A 22,494-nucleotide genomic window follows, 5' to 3' on the forward strand; every position below is an offset into this window, starting at 1 on the left:
AATAATCCATTGATTAAATATTCTGAAGTGCTAGAATTGTACTCCATATTCTATTTATTGTTTGTATTGAATAACAACAGATACACAAATACAACAAATGCATAAAACACTTAGCTACAACGAAACATAGACAGCAGCTTTATTTACATATTTTGTATTGGCGATTCATAACGTTTCAGAAGTCCAGACTGGAGCAGAAAGCAAACAGAAAGGTCGAATTATTTGTCGTTCTTTGGTCTTGCTTTTACCATGCTTGGGAATTTTAACATTTTTTTAAATGCCGCAGTCAATGTCTTTGAAATTAAAATTAAATTACCTTTTCTTCTACTGGTGTGGGACCTGGAGCGTTTTAAAGATTATTTTTCAGTGCACTGATTTGCAACGTTATTCTACATCAGAGTGTATGAAAAGACTTCCTTCCTACAGTGTTCCACACCCACCGTCCCTCGGGAAACAGTATTAATGGTAATCAGGCAGGTGCGATATTGACGATAACGAATGGTACTCCTGGTGATCATATTAAGAGATGATATGTTCTCGAAACAACGAAAGACAAAAGAAGTGAGAATATCCGAAAATCGCTGAAGAGCAAATGTGTAGAAATAGAAGGAAAAAGAATTAATGCATCATCACGAAGACAATGTAGAAAGAGCAAGACCTACATCAGTTTGCTTCAAGGACTTGCCATTTTCGTTTGATCAACTTTAAGGTTTCATCAAGTTTGAAGAAGGTCAAAGATATGGCGATCTTCAGTGAGGTAGTTCTCAATTTTAAAAATAAAAATCCATTTAAGGGAAAAGCAGAACTATAGACTGAGGATTAGAAATCCAGCGGTGGAAACCTTCACCACAGGCTTTACTTACTAATACTGTAAACTTAACTGTGTTTGTGAATTTAACGCCATGTTTCAGTACCTGATAGGCTATACATGGCGGCCAGTATATCTGATGCAGAAAGAACCATGGAAAACCCAAAGGAAAAGCCACCGATACACGGGAAACCACTGGCAAGTTTTCTCACACACCCACGTTGTCCGAGCCGAGGTTCAAACCCATGCGGACAGCGATGAGATGTCAGCATGAAGGCGATCACTCGGCCACACGGGGCCCAAATTTAACCCTGTAGTAGCATATTAGCATTCAGTTAGGAAAGGCCTGCACACGTCCTCTTAAATCAAAATTAAACCTATAGCATTTATTTTGTAGTCTATTGCGTAATCTAAAACAGTTTTTTTTATCTTTCCAACTTACTAAAACATTATTTATTAAATTATAATACCAGAAAAGCTTATGGAATGTGTGCACGTAATTACAAAAATATAAGTGAATGTTTCCTTCCATTAACTTTTTATTTTCATTCTTTGCCATTTATATCTAAACTGGTAGATGTGCCCACCCACCCCATCACCCCCGTAAACGTGAGATAAATGATATCCCTTGCTCAACCAATTTTGACCTCATACAGGTGTATATACGACCTAATGTTTACTAACCATCAGATGGAAATGACCTGCGATATTGGTCATGCAGTGCACGCAGTTAATATATTGTTTTAATGCAAGTTTAGTCTAGGCAGACATTGTTGATCTGCCCAGTATGTCTTCTTTTTCAATATCAATACTTATTGTAATTGTATTCATTGCAAATGATAAAATGTGGATTTCTCTGTAAAAGTCTGTTTTTGTTATGGTACATTTAACTATCGCTTTCCGTTGTGAAATAACTTCTCCAACATGTACAGGAATGTACGTGCAATGGGTTTTCATCCACCCTGCTGATGCAGACTAAACCTTAATACTAAACTTAATTTTGTGGCTGCAGCTATAAAAAAAATACTGCATTAGAATTCTAATGCAGACTCCATGGTAAAATATTGGTTTTTGCTGCAGCCAGACGCATAAATTGACGAGTAAAATGTCCATGACCTGATCGGCCGTTTCCAGATGAACTGAGTAGTAAGATCTGTCACGTGGGGTATGTTATGAAATATAGTTGTAATAGAAGGTGTATATAAAAAGAGAACTGAACAATCAGATTCATTTCTATTTTAGAATATTCATTATTTCTTGTGTTCCTGTTGTAAGTCTGCAGACGTATTGTATTTGCACTTAGATATTATTCGAGAGGAAAACATTTGTTTGTTCAGTGGAAATAAAAAGTTCTCATTATTTGGACTATAATAGTATTCTGGATCTATTGGGAATTATTAAAAAGAGTTCTGGACAACGCCATCTTGACAACAGCACGATTCTTGGTGGACCAGGACATTTCCCGTTTTACAGCTTATACAGAAATGTTCATTCTTTAGGACCTCAGATAACTTTATCAGGATTATTTGTTATTCACTTCATAATACTGAACGTTCTTCTCACATTTTTATTTATAATTTTAATAATTAAATTATTTTTTACGTTTTACAAAATTCGTTGGTCTTACTTCTTTTTGTTACTTACTTTATTACCAGAGATTCGTAACAGAAGACAAAGTACTGGATGGTCTGGCTATTCCAATTGTTCTTTTTATGTAAATAAAACAGCAATCACCGAACATCTTAAGTCAATTTCCTAGATGAGGAATACCACTCACTTTCATGTATCCACATGGCGTTCCATCGGCTGGAATGGTCCCTATGCACCACTTGTCTCTGTGTGGATCAGCACATAGCATGCTTGTGCATATAGTGTCTCCATATGGCCTGTCTTTGTAAATATCCGCATCCTGTATTTGTTTGAAAATATCCTTTAATTCAATATTAGTAGCCTCGATATTAATTTGAACAAGAGATTCTTGACGATGTCGGCTAATAATAATTAATGACACAAAAGGTAGGAGATGTTGGCATTTATCAGCCTAACATGTTTATGTCCCATCAGGATTGTGGGCTATATTATCCTTGTCCGTCAGTCCGTCCGTCACACTAAGGTATAGCGTTTGGTTGTTTCAGGCACTGTGGTGGAGCATCAGAGATCATGAATACATTTTTATTGTGAAATCTTTCGATGGTTATTTGGATGCATTAACAGAAGCCTTTGATAGAACGTATATTGCAAAATACTTAGAACAAATTCAAACTATTTAAGATCTATAACTTCCACACCAATTTGTAAAAAAATGAATTAATTGTTGATAACTTGTTTGCTTCATGTTCTTATTTCCTTTATTTCTTCCTGTTAAAAAGTTCTGCATTAATTATAGATTACACCTACCCGGCAGAAATACGATCCATGACCGTTCTCCTCTATGCACTGCTCGTCCACTGTTTTGTTCAAGCCAATCAGGGCACCTACAGAAGTATTTATTTATTTATTTATTTATTTATTTGGGTTTGTTTACTTTTTTTTGGTTTTGACAGTCAAAGTGAAAGTTGAACGTATGTTACATTATGATTGGTTGAATACAAGTTTTAGCGAACCTTATCTATGTATTTATGCATCCCCATCTCTTTCGATATATATATATAGAGAGAGAGAGAGAGAGAGAGAGAGAGAGAGAGAGAGAGAGCAGTACAGTCAAACTAATACAGTTAAACTGGTTAGAGAGTTATCATTTGTACCAAACTTGATTCGAAACCGAGCCGCAAGTAATGGCAACTGTCGCCTAGCTCTTGTGCATCAGCGCCGTATCTCATCCGGCCCTGTGCTCATCCGCTAGAACGGATGGAGTGAAATTGAAGGAAAGGACTCGATGTGCACAATAACTCGAGACAAGAGGAATTTAATACACGTGCGCATGATTAGGGAGCTGGTGCATCGAAGTTCAGCGATAGGTAATGCTTTTGAATTATTAATTAGAATTTACGCATATAACTTGTACTTCTAAATTAAATTCTGCTTGCCTAATGAGCGAGTACTCGTGCACATCGAGTCCTTTCCATGGACGTTGTTCCATCCATTTTCGGCAATACTTGCATGGTCCTAAGGCTTGGGAACTGGTGAATAGGACAGGTGATAGGTTACCGTTGCTACTCTTACTGGCATAATTTGAAAGCAGATATAAAAACATTCAGTAACATTTGTGTAAAGACAATTTCGTATATACTGTTATTGGCATGCGGGATACGCTCATTATATATATATATATATATATATATATATATATATATATATATATATATATATATATATATATATATATATATATATATATATATATATATATATATATATATATGTGTGTGTGTGTGTGTGTGTGTGTGTGTGTGTGTGTGTGTATTTAGTAGTCTATGTCTATGCATACTGTAATAAATTAGTGTACTAAATCACCTTTTGCTTTTGAACACGAACCACAGCATATCGTGTGAATATAACCAACATAGCATTTCTGTGGACTTCTTGAAATCAGTTCTGAGCAGGTTAGTCCTTGTTCAACAACCCCGGGTTGGTTTCCCAGAGGGCAGGAGTCTGGGAGAAAAATGATTTTATTTAAGAATTTGGTTAAAATATAATTTTTTTATCCATGCATCATATACATAACACATACAAACATATGCACCTACACCCATATATATCTATACAGAGTTAATATTTCTCGATCCAGGGAGGAATCGGTTCATTTTTAGATGTTTATAGCTATGCTTTAAATTGGTAACATATGGCCATTTTTGTTCGCCTTTGATTACATACATACATACATACATACATACATATGTACGTACGTATGTGCGTGCATGCATGCGTGTGTGGGTACGTATGTACGTACGTACATACATAACACATACACGAAACAAAAACCGTGCCCATAACGTAACACACACACACACACACACACACACACACACATATATATATATATATATATATATATATATATATATATATATATATATACAAGAGTCTAAATTTCGTTGGATCATTCTTTCATAAATTGGGAAGCAATATATGAAAGTAGCGTATATGGCTTAATATATTATAGTTTGTTCTTCATCCATGTTTGAGTTTAACTTTTAAGTTAATTTTTATGTCAAAGACCTTGACGTTTTTTTTATCAACCTAAATTTGGTCAGCATTTGTATTTCATCAAATGTCAAATGTCCTCTCGACTTGTGAACAGTTTTGGAATATAACTGATGATGATCAAGACTAATTCAGATGCGTAAGTTCAAATAAAAAATAAATGTTGCCTACCTAGTGCTCTTTTGGCATTTTGATCCTGTACACACGTTCCCAAAATACACCACTGCAAAGGTTTGATTAATGGACAATTATAAGCGAATTCTACTAAAGCAAAACATATATCATACAGATGTCATTTCGAAAGACGTTTTGATTATACGGAGACCCATTCCTGCACAATTTCATTTTGTACAATATATGTATACATATATATATATATATATATATATATATATATATATATATATATCCAATTCAATAATTACTCAGACTAGTCCGTGTCTTGCGATGGATCTGGATATAAGGCGTTTGGATCGTTTAGAACATGGCAAATTAAATATAATTCGGATTCTGTCGTAATTGCAAAATGTGTAATTTAGGATGTGTCGTGATTGCCATTGGGCGTATTCCTATGAGATAGCTTCATAACTCATATAATAATATGTTTAGTACTCAAAACTGGATCCTATCTAGCAATGACTTCTGGGTATTCATTTATAATGTGATGCATAGTACCATATTGGAATTAAAACATAATTACGTTGCACACTGACAACGTTGATTCCGAACCTGGAAGATAAAACTATAATTGGTAAGGTTTCTAAATTGTCCAAAAATGATATGGTACCATCTCCATCATTTGTCACCCTTATTCATTATAGCTTTGAAGAAAACGAACATGTTCACGAAAGACACTTCCGGTACAATTTCAAACAAATTTTCGTTGCTATATAGTTTATTATAAGGTACTAAAATAACAGATTTTATAAACGTTTGACACGTACATATATAGCTGTTAGAACTATGAGTAGCAGACTGCATCGATGCAAATGTTTATTTTTTTATTTTATTTTTTTGGTTAAATTATTTATATGATATATTATCCAGAAATGGTTCTAATTCGATTTGAATAATGTAACATGCTTGTACTTACCTTTTGATCACCGCATGGCGTTCCCTCGCCGGCATTCAGGCTATGGCACAGGAGGTCCTTCGGGTCGAAACAGTTCATATGGCTGCACAGTTTACTGTATGTGACATTATAAAAGGACTGGAGGCGAAAAAATGAAAATTACAGCAACAAAATTATTTATTTTCCCCGTATCCAAATGTAAAATGCTTTGCATTTGTGTCTCGTCATGAAATCCTTGTATAGAGTTCGTAACACATTAAAACTGGAACTGATACTCTCGTGTTGTATGTAGGAAAGTGAAAAATTAACGACATATAAGATCTGCATGGATTTTGATCACATGTATAAAGTTACAAGAAATTAGGAAGTAAATATTACCCGTTGTTTTACCTATTCGTATTTCTTGATGGTAAAGTTAATGACAAAATAAGAAAGCCGTCTCAGACGTTCTACGTATTACTAAAAAATGTCTGTTCTCAAGGCGCATTGATGATTTTGCCTGCGAAATATATAAAGTTAAATCAAATATGAATCTGTTTTAAAGACAATAGGTTTTAAAACTGTCATTTAATATCCTTGAAGCTGAATCTGAATTTACCGGCAACACTTGTCGGTCTTAATATTTTTTAAAAGTTTTTTTTTTTTAATTTGACAGAATAGTAATGCTCTTCATTAAATACCGCCTGATTAAATACAAATTTCCTCTGTGGCACATATGTATATCGACATACCCAATAATCTACCTTGAAAAAATCAAATATCCAACAATATTATTAAATAAGCAACTCAAATAAGCCTACATTCTTTCGAAAGAAAAAGTCTAGGTGATAAATCTACAAGTCTTTAAACAAAATGTAAGTACAGTCTTTATGTGTTGTTGCGCAGAAGAGAAAACTTGGTACTCACTCTGCAGACATACGAATGGGGTCCATATTTTATCTGGCACTGTTCATCAGCCCCGTACATCGAACCATACATGTGCTTCGAGTATTCTATGTCTTGGGGAAATGGGCGGAGGTTATTGTCTACTCGTAAACAATTGGAGTTTCTCCTACAAATTGAAAGGAAAATATCATACATTTAGTACATATAAACACAACAAATAATTGATTCAAAATGTTCACGGTTTTTTCTAACTTGCGATATATGAGTTTTGAAAGTTTTAAAATATAAGTAAGTATCAATCAATATTGGTTATCAAACAACTTACATTGCCGCGTTCAAAATGATGCCTTTATTGTCGAAACGTAACAAAGACTACAACTATTAATGGCTGATAGGACGTTACTGATTTTGTCTGCCAGTAGCTAAACAAATGTCTGAAATGATATGAAAAAAGATTTTTTAAAAATAATACCGATGAATAATAATGGACATGAATGGTCATGATGTAATTCACTTAAATTGCGAAGCCCAAAGCTCGTGCGACTCAAATGCGTTGTCATATAGTAACGCCAAATATCATGTATTCGTAGTTTTAATTTATTACTGAAAATTTAAAGTTATATTCACAAACCTCGTTTCTTGAACTCCCACCCTCATATATATATATATATATATATATATATATATATATATATATATATATATATATATATATATATATATATATATATATATATATATATATATATATATATATATATGGTTGTGTGTGTGTGTTATGATCAACATTATTAACATGCATTTCTGATGTAAACTGCTGTAGAAGCGTATACCATAATCCTACCTATGTACGCATTAACCTTAAGACAGCTTTACACTTCTTATATGAAGGGTGCTTTTCTGTAGAGTACTGATATACTTTTGGTATAAGATTATATATTAATGTGACATTTTATTGTAATTCTGTACCAGTCAGTGGACTAGTTGCGCCAGCATACAAGTTGGTAGACCAACAAGTAGGTCTCCGCTTTTGTTTCTGACATTACTAGTTGCGGATACCTACTTGTTGGTCTAACAGGAAGGAAATACAGGAGATAGGTGAAGGCTCCCTTCTCCCCTCCCACATTCTGAATTTCGACTTTGCTGTGAAAATATATAAGAGCATCCCTCTATAAAATCTAACGAGTTCACATAAAACTTACCCGTCTAGTTGATTCACGTAATGTTTGATATAGTCGGCTGTGCAAGAAGAAAACAACCACTCTTTGTGTGCATCTTGTGTTGATGCACGATTTGGTGCCATCATCAACCCCTCAGCGGCAGAGCACACGTTCCCGTCACCATCATGATTCGCCCCGAGACTAGGGAAAATAATATTGTGAAAATGTTATATCGGGAAGCTATACATAACTCATATGAGGCTACAATAAGCTTACTCATGATTTTAGATGTTAAATATTAAACAGTAGCATGCAATCCTTGGATAGAATAAGCTGTCTTAACAGTTCACGATAATTATGAACTTTACGTTCTATATATGTGTTATAGTGGCGCCCTACTTTGCTATAGAGAACCGTTATAATGTCAGTCGCCCATATTTGCCTCCCCCGTCCCACTGAAATATAAGTTTTGTGAAGAATGACAACATTTACATTAAGGTGAAGGTGAAATACATTGCAGCTGCAAATAGTCCCCTTCCACCCCGTCAAATAGTATCGTTATTTCTTAATATAAGACGAATATGACTCATTCTCATCACAGCTTTGGAAGCGGACATTTGAAATAAAACATATGATTCCAGACATTTCTAACAGGTTCTATCTACTTATCTTGTTCATTTAACGTGTGGGATATTTCTAATCCATGCGTTAAGCATTATGTCGCTGGCAATAATCAGAACCACGATGAACCAGTTTGGGTCTGTTATGTGTGCGGTTTTGTGTATCAGGGTTGCAAACAGAAAGAAAAATTATCCAGTAGGTCACAATGATTTACAAAAACAAACTATTCTCTTATGTATTGTATCCAATGGATATTTGTCCTAGTTGCCCTACCCTATCCGCGGCCTTGTGTATGTTTTTGTGCACGTGTGTGCAACGAGACACGTAATATATTTATTTAATTTTCATTCTCCTTACCTGTGACTAAGCTCATGTGCAATGGTATTGGCTGTATAGATGTCCATGCTATCTTCTACTAGAGAAACACTTCGTTCTGTACACATGGCTGCAATATTCGCGTAGCCTGAATATAAAGACTCGTTGTGAATCATAAAATAAACCGATGCAACCCCTTTTAAAATAAATGTATTTTGCAAATATACACTCTCCTTGTTTGTATTCCTTGTATTTCATTTACGTAAGACGCTACCATATCTCCTTGGTTAGAATGCTGGATTCGCAATCAGTGCGTTTCTGATCGTAATCCTACCCTGATAAAAACATGTTATGAACTTTCCACCAAACAAAAAAAAATCTTCGTATATGGAACCGTGCTTTCCTGATACCAGACTCCTTTATAATCATTATGCTTCGAAATGTTGGCATATGTTTTGTACCTTCTTTTGGAACAACCCAGTATATATTCTACTTCGTTTTGTTATGAATACATACCTACTTTTGATTCACTCTTCTGCGTCTGAATTTGATACCTGTAGATTATATATATATATATATATATATATATATATATATATATATATATATATATATATATATATATATATATATATATATATAACGTCTTGTTCACGTGGTTTATTCTTAACGTAGGAACAGTAATTACAAAGCAGTATTTGGTTATTTACAACAAGAATCACCCAGAAATGTTTGTATACACTGTAGAAATGGGGAGTTGACACTTCTAATGTTCACACTGAGCTCTCTCTCTCTCTCTCTCTCTCTCTCTCTCTCTCAAAAGCGCACGAAAAATACATAACAAATCTAACAATTTTAAGATTACCTGAGCTGAATTATAGATACGATCATTAGCACGTGCATATCGTCAAGTTTACAAACGTATTTGTGACCGGTCCGGTGGCCTAGTGGTTAGAGCGTCCACCTCTAATGCGGGAGGTCTCGGGTTCAACTCCCGGCCGAGTCATACCAAAGACTTACAAATATGGTACTAACAGCTGCCTCGCTAGGCGCTCAGCATTAGGAGGTTAGTGTTAGTACTGATCGGCATGATGACACAGGGTGCTGCTTGTTTTTGACTTTACCATGGAAGGTACAGTCAAAACCATGCAGCATCTCGTGTAATAATAGTAACTATGTGTAGTAATAGTAACCGTGTGTGATAATAGTAACAATGTGTAATAATAGTAACCATGTGTAGTAATAGTAACCATGTGTAATCATAGCAACTATGTGTAGTAATAGTAACCATGTGTAATAATAGTAGCTATGTGTAGTAATAGTAACCATGTGTAATAATAGTAACTATGTGTAGTAATAGTAACCATGTGTAGTAATAGTAACCATGTGTAATCATAGTAACTATGTGTAGTAATAGTAACCATGTGTACTAATAGTAGCTATGTGTAGTAATAGTAACCATGTGTAATAATAGTAACTATGTGTAGTAATAGTAACCATGTGTAATGATGGTAACCATTTGTTATAATAGTAATCATGTGTAATAATAGTAATCATGTGTTATCATGGTAGCTATATGTAATACTGGTAACCATGTGTAATAATATTATCCACGGATTATAATAGTGACCATGTCTTATTATATTAATATGTATAATAATAGTAAATATGTGTAGTAATAGTAACCATGTGTAATAATAGTAACCGTATGTCACAGTCCCATCTTGACCTTGTTGAAATTCAACCAAAATGTTTGTTTGTGAACCAGTGAAGTATCTAGCAACAGACTTACATCTACCAAACTTCAGGAAAATGATACAGAAAGATACCCAACAATAACTTAGCAGCCAAGATGGGTTCATATTTTTTACGACATTGAAAATTTGATGCAATGAATTGTATCGCATCAAGGGAAAGCAAAAAGACATGTAGAAACAAAGCATACTGACTTTGTGAACAACATGGCATGATCATGTGCAAATGCAGTCTTTGCTCTGATTGACATCGTCTTGAACAGATCAAGTACTGCCGTTGGTTCTACGGTGATATTTGATGATGCGGTCACCTTAACGTGCTCCGTCCATGAAGATTGTGCAGCCGTCTGGAAAATCATTTGAATAAATCACATAGATTCGTATTCTAAAATAGCTTAGACTATGGTCAAAACTGTTTCGTCTCCCACCCTCATTCCCACCCCTCTACCCTAATGGACGACAAAACTAATATGCAGGGTCCAATACATACATAAATTTTATTTGACTAATAATAAATGAACCCTAACTAACTAAAAAGATATTGCATTTATTTGTAAAAATATGTCTCAGTTTGTACCATTCTGGTGTATAGTTGTTCCAAAATACGGCAATGATCGATCGCCTCTGCTTTTTATCGCTTCCCGTGGATGACAAACGTAAAGATGAAGGTGACTCACGATAACTAGTGACTTGCAGTAATCGTGATCTATCAATGCCATAGAAACAGATGGGTATACACGTTATAATGCTTATCTACCATTTTTTTTATCAACAACACAAAGGCCGTAAAATATTGTACTTAAGTTAATTATAACTATGAGGCCCCATATTCACAGGCACTCATTGGGAATACAGAGTATAACTAAAATTTAATTGCTATGATAATAAATCCCCCCCCCCCATATTTTGCAAACTATATTTATCCAGTCTCTTTATGAACATAACTCACAAATTTCAACTTTTTCTTGATAAATATGTATTTCCATTATGTATAGAACAAAATGTTTGAAAGCTAAATTAATACATGTACTGACCCCACCCTAGAATAACATCTCAAGCTCATAAAAGTTTGACACTGAAATTTTAACACATCTTTTTTGTTTGATAAATGTCACATATATAAACAAACCATTCCTTTTTTTAATAGTACGCTGAGAAATAATAAAATTGATAAATAAATACATTTTACCATAGCAGGACTCTCAAGCACGCATTGTTGTCAAATTTTCAGATTTTAACATTTAAAGAGAATAGTTCAGTGCATGTAGATAATATTGTCAAAACTAGCAGAAGCAGCTGTAGTATTATTGTAGAATATATGTCTTACCGTTGTGATAAGTACAGCAACAGGTACAAGCTCTATATGAAGTCCATGTTTCAGAAGGTCCTTGTAAGCAAGGTTAGCCTAGTACATACAGTTTAAAGTTGAAAAGTGGACAAATTAATAGGCATGATCGAAGAATCCTTCATCTTCTCTCTCTCTCTCTCTCTCTCTCTCTCTCTCTCTCTCTCTCTCAGTTTAAAAATATTGAGCCTTTCTTTGTTTTTTTTTTAAGTACTTGATTCAATTGCAAAATACACCTGCACACTACGATTAATAAGCAACGTTGTTAATCAGCTTCAAATTTTAACTTTTATTCGAACTGTACTTATAACTATCATACAAAATTAAAGTAAATTACATCAGGACGTTTTCATAACTTTTAAAATGTCAAGATAATTGAGCAGTCTTTATAATAAAATAAATAAAGAGGTAATATGGTGTGCAAATAAGGTAATGTACATCAATGTGCCAATTGCCTGGAAGCCCACGGTGGCACGATAGATATTGTTGAGACATGGTATTCCTGTCTATTGCTAGTCCCAGACAGAACTTAACGTGAAGAAGAATACCAATTTGCATTGATGAGATAGTATATTAACTGACAAACAAAAATGACTGTTAATCACGTTTCAATAATATATAAGCATTGTACCATGACTTACGGTGTAAATGAGCGATCCAATATATTGTTCTATTGCAGTTTGGGCTGATTTCTGTCTGGTAACGATATCTGTACCATTGGTTTTGTCGAACCAACTAGAATAATCAGGAAATGAGAATGAAAATTTAGAATGATAGTTCAAATAATTTGACAGATGAACTATTGTTTCCAAATGGTTAAGTAACGTTGAAGATTGAAGTACAACGTTAAAAAAATAATAGTAAAACTACTACTACTACTACTACTAATAATAATAATAATGATAATAATAATAATAATAATAATAGCAGACGGGAGGGCAACTGGGCCACGTTTTATCTTCCCCACCCACATCGGTCCTTACACAACCCAGCAATATACCCATCCCTAAAAGATCACCATTCTGACCGACCCGTCTTCGTAGCGCTCATTTTATCCCTTTTAAAATGTGCAACCGTGCTACTGTCAGTGACATTGTGAATTAAATGATTTGAATAAGATATATCGTACTGATTATACCGTTGAGATAACGGGTTACAATATGTTCGGAAGGTTGTTGCTTGGGAACATGGCGAGCGCCGTGCACGCCAAAATACTGCAAGATACACAGACTAAGAAGGAGAAGTGTGGTGCCGGTGCTATATTGTTTATGTGGAAAGGGACTCGTACAGAGGTGTGGTTATGTCGGGAGTTTATTATAGATGAGCTAGGGGCTAAGCTGCAAAGTATGGAAAAAAGACCAGAACCCTATATAGGCTAGTACTCTCCGAGCTACGGAGAAATATTCGCCCGTACTTGGGCGGTAGTAATTATATAATTAGCTTTTGCGTGTGACAAAGGGTTGCATTGTAGTATATTCCTCATGTTCAAGACACGCATCGCTTTGGCTTTTTGCGTATGTCATGTACGTTGTATAAAAACCGACAAACCCCTGGCACATGAACCGAGGGCGTACTCAGCGCAAGATGTGTGCGAGGCTTTGGCGAGGTCCGGTGCCTTTACCCCGAGAATGCAATTCACTGCGGAAGGCTCGAGAGTGTGCAGGCAGTCAATGCGGAGAATAAAAGTCTTGAGTCTCAGCAGCAGGCAGCACAGGAAACTGAGCGGGAATTTATCCGCCTTGGTGCCAGCAGAATCAAGCGTGCTACACGGCCCAGGCCTTTCACTGGCACTTAAATGCCTTACTATGGAAATGCCTACCAGGTGGCAACAGTTATATGGGCCTTTATGAAGTACCAGGAACCCAGCTCTAACATTCTGGTTCCTTTATGAATGAATGCCTAGATTGCATCGCGCAGCGAGATATGAAACGTTTAGAAAAAAATCAATAGAGGAAATGACCTGACAGAAGTCCGTCGAAGGGAACAGGAGGAGTGAGAAAGGCGATTCCACGAAAGAAAAGCAACCATAAACGACGTGTCGGACAAAAAAAAATCCTTAAGCGCGATCATCCTAAGGGCCATCACCGGTGGCAATATCTATAACAGCGGAACTATGGAGATATGCTAGCGTCCATAACAGGCGTACCTTGCTATAGACACTTCATCTCGAGGAAGTGCGCCATATGAAATCTACGGGGTTGATGTCTGTGCGGCATTCATAACGGCCTCAAGTGACAAAACAAAGGTCGTGTGTGTTACCGCTGATGGAAATGGCAGCAAATTGACCCCCCAGCTTGTGTAGCAGTTCATAATAGCAGACGGGAGTTGCTTCAGAACCTGAGAGACGCACGAGCAGAATATCAGGGTTTGTAGCAGATACACAAATAGGCTCGAAGCCACCGGGGAATCGGCGACAAAGAGAAACGCCACGAGACCAACGCCCACTGCCATGTTGAAGGAAGTTCTGCGGGCATGTGTCTATTTTTGGTCTAGAAGGGCTCAGGAATATCCCCAGATACTATAATGTGGAGTAAATTGTAAGCCTCGACATGGTTGCCTATTTTCCTAGCATTTTTCTGGGAATGGGAGAGTTTTTCCCATGCTTTAAATTGTTTGGCCAATTGTGTGAAGGGATGGCAGCTTCCCATAACTGACCTAACGGAATAGTCTGAGATGAGCTCCTGTGCTTTCGCGCCGACCGCCACCAAGTCCTACATGCCTGGTTCTGCCGACATTTCAGCAAACCGCAAAATGATGCATCTCGCAACGCATCTCGAGGTGGCTCAGGTCATAATCTTCTACAGAAGCAGACATTGGCCTCTCTGCAAGAAGACAAGGAAATACAACGACTTGTTATCGGCAAGGTGAAAACTGGCCGTGCGATTTACTGCGAGTATATGACTGGATCTTGTAACCGACCCGCGAAAGTTGGACCTGCCGCGAGACCAGTGTGCTGATCGGTTATACAAGGCACCTGCAGAACATAGCCCACATGGTTTGCCTCTTGGAACGTTCCCTAGTTGAGGCCTTCTGTTAGGTAGATGATGAAAGTAATACCGAGGTGGCCCTTAAATGAACATTCTAGCAGTTCGTAGACAAGCAACCATGGTGCAGTGTGGTTGTGAGTTATGAAAACACGCGTGCAGGTTACCTGATGAAAGATGTGATTCGCCCTGCCTTGAGTCTAGATGGTGGTTGACACAACTGGCCATTTCGTATGTCGAGCTGCGCATCCATGATGGAGTATAAGTACATGTTTGAAACACAATCTTTTATGACCGTTTGTATTCGATTTGCAGTGTTACGCCTTCACTGGCGCTTTCTATGCTTCTTTCTGATTCGTGGTATGGTCTTACGTTGACCTCACATTGATATAAGGGCAAACCCGTTTCAGTAAAATGTACTAATATCGATCTTCAGCAGCTTCACGTCCTTTATAGACTATCTCGACATTATATTTAGGGCCTCTTCCCACTGCTGGTATTATACCTGTCCATAAACAAAGGTCTGGTTTGGGACGTGCTCGATCGTTACCGAAACATTGTTGATAAAGGGGTTGTAGAAATAATCAACATTGCGAGTGAAATAAGCGCTTTGTGACACGTCCTGTAAAAGCCTAATTACTGCCGTCATGCTTTTCAATGGCATGTTTACGTTGATGTTCCACGTACTGTCAGTCTTGTGCAATAATTTATATATGTAACACGACCAGATTATGCATGCGAGAACTGTGTGGGTTACGACGTAGATTTTCAGCGAGATACCGCTCTTGATGTAGCTCGCTGTTGTTTTATGCCACTGGATCCCCCTGGCATAGTCGTTCAACGTCAGCTCGGATATGAAGTCTGAAATGTCGAACTTTGTTGTATGGCATGCAATCATTTATCAGCAAGAGGTCAGTGGACCCAAAGAAACGGTTCCCAAACATGGTGTTTATATATGTGTCAGGCTGGGAATCGGCACTGACATTAGCATCGCCGGTAATTATTGCGGCAGTATTCGCGTTCTGATTACCCTAGTAGACCGTGTTGATCCTTAATTTGTAAATCAGGCATAGATCATTGTCTACACCCCAAACATCGGCATCGACATCAGTCTAGTTTCTTTAACGATAGTGATGCCTAGGTTTTGTACAGTCGTGCGGTTGGCTTCAACCAGCGCTTCTGTAAAGGCGATCAAAGCAAGTGTAAAGGTTACGGGCACAATGATATCGTTGCTACTGAGGCTGGGAAATCTGACAGTAAGTTGTTCATTTTGGTCTATGGTGCTTGGGACACGAGTCAATCCGATGGTGCTCCTGACTCCCTTATACCATGTGAGCGGAGGAGGACGCGGAATAGTTCGAGATTACTTCCGTATTCAGATAACATGCTTAAGTCATATTTAAGTTTGATCACATGTTCATTCTTTAGTACTTAGCTGGTATGGATGAGTTTTGTGGTCTTGTAAATGTTCCTCCAGAAAAGATACAATTAAAAAAATTGGTTTTTTGAAACAAACCACGAAGAACACCAACAAATAATCTAATTCGTAACCCGCCTGAAAAACGTTCGTGGAGATAAACTATCAAAAATTTATGTTTTCTATAAAAAGGTTAATACCTCCTTTAAAACCAGTGGCATACATGAAAGGGCTGAATGTGCAGAGACTGACTGAGATGTTAGTGGCAAATTACAATTCTGGAGATATAATATCCATCTGGAATATGAAAAAGATGCAAAACTAGTTACATATAAACATTCATACCTTGCACAATATCACAGTACGAGCATATGTGAGAAACAAGGCATAGAACGGCCACCACCACGGCAGAGAGTAATCAACAAGACATTAAATAAAGTAATGAAACGCGAGATGAAAACGCGCAAGAAACAGTCGGGATGACAAACATTAAGCTACTCTCCTCAACGGAAACCGTGATCAAGAGAGTTTCAGCAGAGGGTACTCAGATTATCCCCATGAGGGAGTTCCATAATGAAGGCTGGGCAGTGGAAATCTACAAAAGTGGTTCTTTTTTAATACCACCACCAAATTCGTTAGAAAAAATGCATAGAACGAGCTCAAGATGAAACAGCGCCAACAGGTAGAAATCAAAAATGCAGACAATAATGAGAAACTCGATCGTTATCTCCATGTAGCTTACAGGTAACGAGAAACGTCTGCAGCAAAATCACCGCTATCTGGGAGCTTATCAGCCAAGTTATTGTTACGAGTGTATGCTCTTAAAATAAATAACAGAAAAAATGAAAGAGACCAAGCTTTGTAAAATTTAACAAATAATTCATTTCCCTAGAATACAAAAGTGAAAATTAAGAAAAAGAACTTACGGTATTGCTAATTAAATCCAATATAATCCACGAATTACAGACACAAGTCCTCATGACTTAAAGTCCTAAATGAAATTCAGTACAAGTCCAGAATAAATCCAAAAACTGAAGACGATGATGTGTCTGTATAGTGCTGATGTATCAGCATCCATTTGCTGAATCACAATAATGTAATTCCAGGTTTGAATTCACTATACATTCCACTTAATGTCTCAATCCAAGAATTTTATCAGAGTACATTTGTATTTTTAGAGAAAATAATCACTTGAATTCAATAGTTTGAAGAAATAAAATGTCCAGATCACATTTGAAATACTGGACAAAACATATAATACAATCTGAAAGTGTTAAATCTTCAAACACGAATGAAAAATCCCCTCAGATTATATAGTTCTCTACTTGACCTCAGGTTGCAATTATCATTTTCTAAAAAGCTATGACCTAATGGAAACTAACCTTCTAGAATAATCATAAAGTTTACAAAATAGTCAAATATACTAAGGAAATTCAAAACCTAAAACTAGACCCAAATAAACATATTTTCTTTTATTAATAATAATTCCGATTTTAAACCCTTACACACAGTGAATAAGTTAGCAATGTATTACTTGTTTACAAAGAATTAAATATAAAAAAAGTTAATTTGAATCAAGCAGAAATGAAGTCAATTTTGGACAAGGTTAAGTCCAACATACAATGTTACATTACAATAGCATAATGAAATAATAACAAATAATACAAATTTAACTTATAAACAATGTAAATTATTATGCATAGCATTATCTTCGAGGATATAGCCCACGGCGAGAAGCTGAGATCCATCTTTCCTGAGTAGGGGAATCACAATCGCATCTCTTCTCGCGGCACTCTTTTTTATAATAAACACGAGTGAGTTCTCAATCATTAACAGAAGGAGCGATACAAAGCCATCTGCAGACCCGGCAAATCAACCCGATTCAGGTCGCGTAAACGAATGGGTAAGTATTCGCCTGGAACGGCTGACCGGCGTGCTGAAAATAGTCGCAGAAAAAGCGATTGGTCTCTGAGCAACATCATTGGAAGTATGCTGTAATTCCTTCTTGAAGCGAACGGACATGCATTTGGCTGCCTAGTCTGATACCTTCTGGTGCTTGCCATCATGATAGTGGTCGCCGTCTTTGCCGTTATCTGCTCTCACACAGTGAAAGAATATCAACGGAAACAGACCGTAGCTGTACACCTGTGGGTCCATATCGTATTCGCAGACTACCCCGCGCACCGTCGAATTGTCATCGTCCGGTATGAGGTGCTTCTTCAACATCTGCCAGAATTTCTCCGCCAGGCTGACCACCATCACCTTGTCTGACGTGGTTATTACGTACTTCGCGTTCAACATCTGCGCTCTGTCGCTTCTGCTTCAATAATCCACTTACCTTTCGGTGACGGATCCAGCTTCGCCTCTAACGCTGGATCTGTAAATGCATGTGCGATCCGCTTCTCTTCTAGCTCTCCGATCATGCGGTGTGTTGCGGACCAAATACTGGCTGACACCTAGTCACTGCTATCAGCTCTGCCGTCTTTGCTACAAGCCGTGCGTTTTGAGCTTGGAGGACGTCGATTTTCGCCTCTAGCTGCTACGCGGATGCCATCGACATCATGATGCCTTTTCGACGATTAACAATATTATTGCAGCGCGGGTGCGCATGACGTTACATCGTAGATTGGGATGAGAACCTATGAACGCAGTGATTACGCACACTGATTGGCCTTTCGTGAGTTCAACCCGGTAGACCATCGGAGCACATGGACTCCTTCTGACCTAGTGTTGCAATGTGAGTTATCGGTAAACGCAGCTTATATAGTTCTCGCACTGAATTCGTTGGCCCACGCCATAATCACCCGATGAATACTGGACCTCTAAATTGGCCTAATATAACAAATGGAAATACAAGTCGTAATCTGGAAGAAGAAGAAAATTGTGTGTACTATGTTTTTTTTTATTTCTTTCTCTTTTTCTCTGGATGTAAGGTTAGCCCTCTGAAAATATTTACCCATCATCTCTTTGAGTATACCTCACTAATGTTAGTGCTCATTTTAAACCAGATGACAGCATGCCTCACTGCAATACCCAGACAACTAGCATGTTGTTCGAATTTTTATGCCTGCACTATTTGCAGGATCCCGGTGTGCGTTACTTCCGTGGCTTGCTCTGTTGAGCTAAAGTCAATCTGGCTTTGCCATGTTGGTTGCCGTTGTTGAGTGCTTTGGACTTATCTCGACTTTTATGTTAATAATTGTCGAATTATTCATTTCCTCTACGTATGTAAGACCTTCATTGTTTTCACCATCACGTTGTGCGCTTCAGCCTACTCTACCAGGATTGCCTGAACGTATGCCTGAATGGTGTCGCTGATATGATGTATGCTCTGTCGCATGAAACACTACGGCCTGACCAGATTCGGTTCAATCCTGCGGAAATATGCAGCGTGCTGTTTGCTGACTGCCTGGTGTCACCACTAACAATGGTCGGGATCGCATAAAGTCTGGTTAGGGGCCCTCCCGTATTTCCGGACAGGTATCCGATATGTATCGCAAAGAGACCGTTGTTTTGGCCAGGTCTCATCCTCACATCCGAGTTATATAAAACTCATTACAAACAAAAAATTTCAAACGGTTAACAATCTTTACTCGACAAACCCTCCAAACATATGGGTATTTCAACATAGATACGATTTGATAGGTAATGCGGGTTACCGTTCCTGATATGACCTCTTTCCAGAATGTTTGGTTTTACCCACGATGAGATCTTCTCGGCATGCACATACATTACACCTGATCTTCCAGCGTTTGTCATCATACCCCGGCTTTTATATCCATCTGGATCAGCTTAACAGGAACTATTTTTATGGGAAAACAGTATTGGACAAAATCGTCAGATCGACTGCATTATGACTTGAAGCATGTCCTCGGCTTACCTCTGCAATATGACTTTTTATAGCACAGTTGAAAGAAATGTAGCCGTCTCATGCGCTATCGTTCTTGTTCGATATAGCCTTTCTTATATACTGCAGAAAGTCGTGAACTACCAATACTATTGTTTACATTTACATTCCGGCGTACTAATTAGGATACCGAAACCAACAACAAACAAGTCTCAATCAATCATATTTGCCAAAGGCAAAACTCATCTTAAGAAAGCAGCTAGTATACATTTGAGCAAGTGAGCATAACAGGACTCCTTGCGATTGTAAACCACTATTTAGTGTCTTTGCATTTACTACTCTCACTTCGACCCATTTACAAACACGCAAACGTAAGTGGTACCCATCCAGCTGAAGCACCACATCAAAAAGTAAAAAACATTCTGTCTAGATATGGCATGTTTGGACTTCACACTCTCTGCGAGAGTTGTATTAAAATTTCATTTCAGCCGTTACATTACGTGCATAACTGTGACGGATAATGCCGACATATAACGGACGCTGATTACTACAAGGTTAGATCCTTGTTCTTTCACTCATCAACCAGACACGTTTGTCACTACAAATATTTTACCACTATTCTCATAATACCGTAAAAAGTATAGCAATACGGGGAGGCGCATGTTTGGGATCTTAAAGACACTTTCTGTGGCTTCATTGGAGACATATTTGGTTCGTGTCAGGACCGACGTAGAGTCCATGTATGGACTTAAAAATGGCCAGAGAGTGCTAAAAATCGCCACAATGCAGGTATTCAGGTATGATTGCCCTCGCTCCTGCAATAATAATAATAATAATAAGAATAATGGAAAAGAGGACGACGTTGGTCACGGTTGTGATGATTTTATTTTATGATGTTTATGATGATGCTCGTAGAGTCCATGTATGGACTTAAAAATGACCAGAGAGTGCTAAAAATCGCCACAATGCAGGTATTCAGGTATGATTGCCCTCCCTTCTGCAATAATAATAATAATAATAATAATAAGAATAATAATAATGGAAAAGAGGACGACGTTGGTCACGGTTGTGATGATTTTATTTTATGATGTTTATGATGATGCTAATTATCATGATATCTTTCATTTTGAATTTCATTAGACAATCTGACGGATTATACAATGTCCCATCGTCGTTTATATTATTTATTGTTTAGAGAGGTTAAAAAGATCACGAAGCCTGGTAGTCCATAACCTATAACCTATAACCGGTCCAATTTCAACCGTGATTCCTATCATTAAGGCACAGCGAAATGGCCATGCTCATGGGCTGGGGTCAAAAGTCACGGTCATCGCTGGTACTTACTGCTTATAGAAGCTGTAATCCACGACAATAAATAATTCAATCTTGTAGTTTGCAACAAGTCCCGTGCCACGCGCTTCTTTCATCTTCGTACCAAGAAGTCTTTCATTTACTAGGTAGGAAATTAATAAAATGTATTTTTTAATTAGAATTATTGACAACAAAAATACATTTTTCGACTATAGTATGTCTGTCGACGGCAATGTTTATGATTCATTTTGTACTGATATGGACTTACAAATATGAAAAATTCCCGACGTTTCCAATCTTTGCATCTCTGTTGCTACTTCGCTGTTTCATAACAAATATAGTTGTTGGTATTCTTATGTCGTTTCAGGTTTCCCAGGCTGCAATTTCAGTAGCGAAGCTTGCAATACCTAAAAGCAGTTGACATCCTGTAGGCTTAAAAAGGTAAAACTCCATTTTATTCGAATGCGAACTGGATTACGCATTCGAAAATGCATTGTACTCAATACATACTAGAATCCCTGAATGACAGTTCAAACCTATCCCAACCCATATTGTTAGGTAATTGGTGCTTGCACATATTTCGTTTTAAAGTAATTTGTATACATTATCTCACTACATTAAAAATTAAATCGCATCCATTACACAATTGCCTTCCATAACACAGTATTTTGTATATTCATCAATTTATGTGCAAGAGTATGCTTACCCACATGTTAATCAACCCCGTCGGAGAAAACTGCTTCATATAAACACGAGTATAAGAAAATTAAATGTCTTAATCAGGCAATCATCTGTAACCCATATTTTATCGAGAAAAATGGTATTCCAATTC

General features: G+C 37.2%; 1 protein-coding gene across 1 annotated transcript in view; it reads right to left on the reverse strand.

Annotated features, from left to right (window-relative positions):
- Positions 1–22,494, reverse strand: part of LOC149793393 (uncharacterized) — a 70,642-nt gene that overhangs the window by 13,047 nt on the left and 35,101 nt on the right. The window contains exons 20-32 of the mRNA XM_089968994.1: positions 21,696–21,804; positions 12,745–12,838; positions 12,086–12,163; positions 10,954–11,105; positions 9,521–9,558; positions 9,047–9,152; positions 8,111–8,269; positions 6,930–7,074; positions 6,045–6,161; positions 5,123–5,174; positions 4,262–4,399; positions 3,206–3,282; positions 2,586–2,717 (exon numbers count right to left, since the gene is read on the reverse strand). Coding sequence (XP_089825120.1) covers positions 2,586–2,717; positions 3,206–3,282; positions 4,262–4,399; positions 5,123–5,174; positions 6,045–6,161; positions 6,930–7,074; positions 8,111–8,269; positions 9,047–9,152; positions 9,521–9,558; positions 10,954–11,105; positions 12,086–12,163; positions 12,745–12,838; positions 21,696–21,804 — 1,397 coding nt within the window. The remainder of the gene's footprint in view (positions 1–2,585; positions 2,718–3,205; positions 3,283–4,261; positions 4,400–5,122; positions 5,175–6,044; positions 6,162–6,929; positions 7,075–8,110; positions 8,270–9,046; positions 9,153–9,520; positions 9,559–10,953; positions 11,106–12,085; positions 12,164–12,744; positions 12,839–21,695; positions 21,805–22,494) is intronic.

This window comes from Sinohyriopsis cumingii, chromosome 8, assembly GCF_028554795.1.
Source record: "Sinohyriopsis cumingii isolate HCF-2022 chromosome 8, ASM2855479v2, whole genome shotgun sequence".
NCBI lineage: Eukaryota > Metazoa > Mollusca > Bivalvia > Unionida > Unionidae > Sinohyriopsis > Sinohyriopsis cumingii.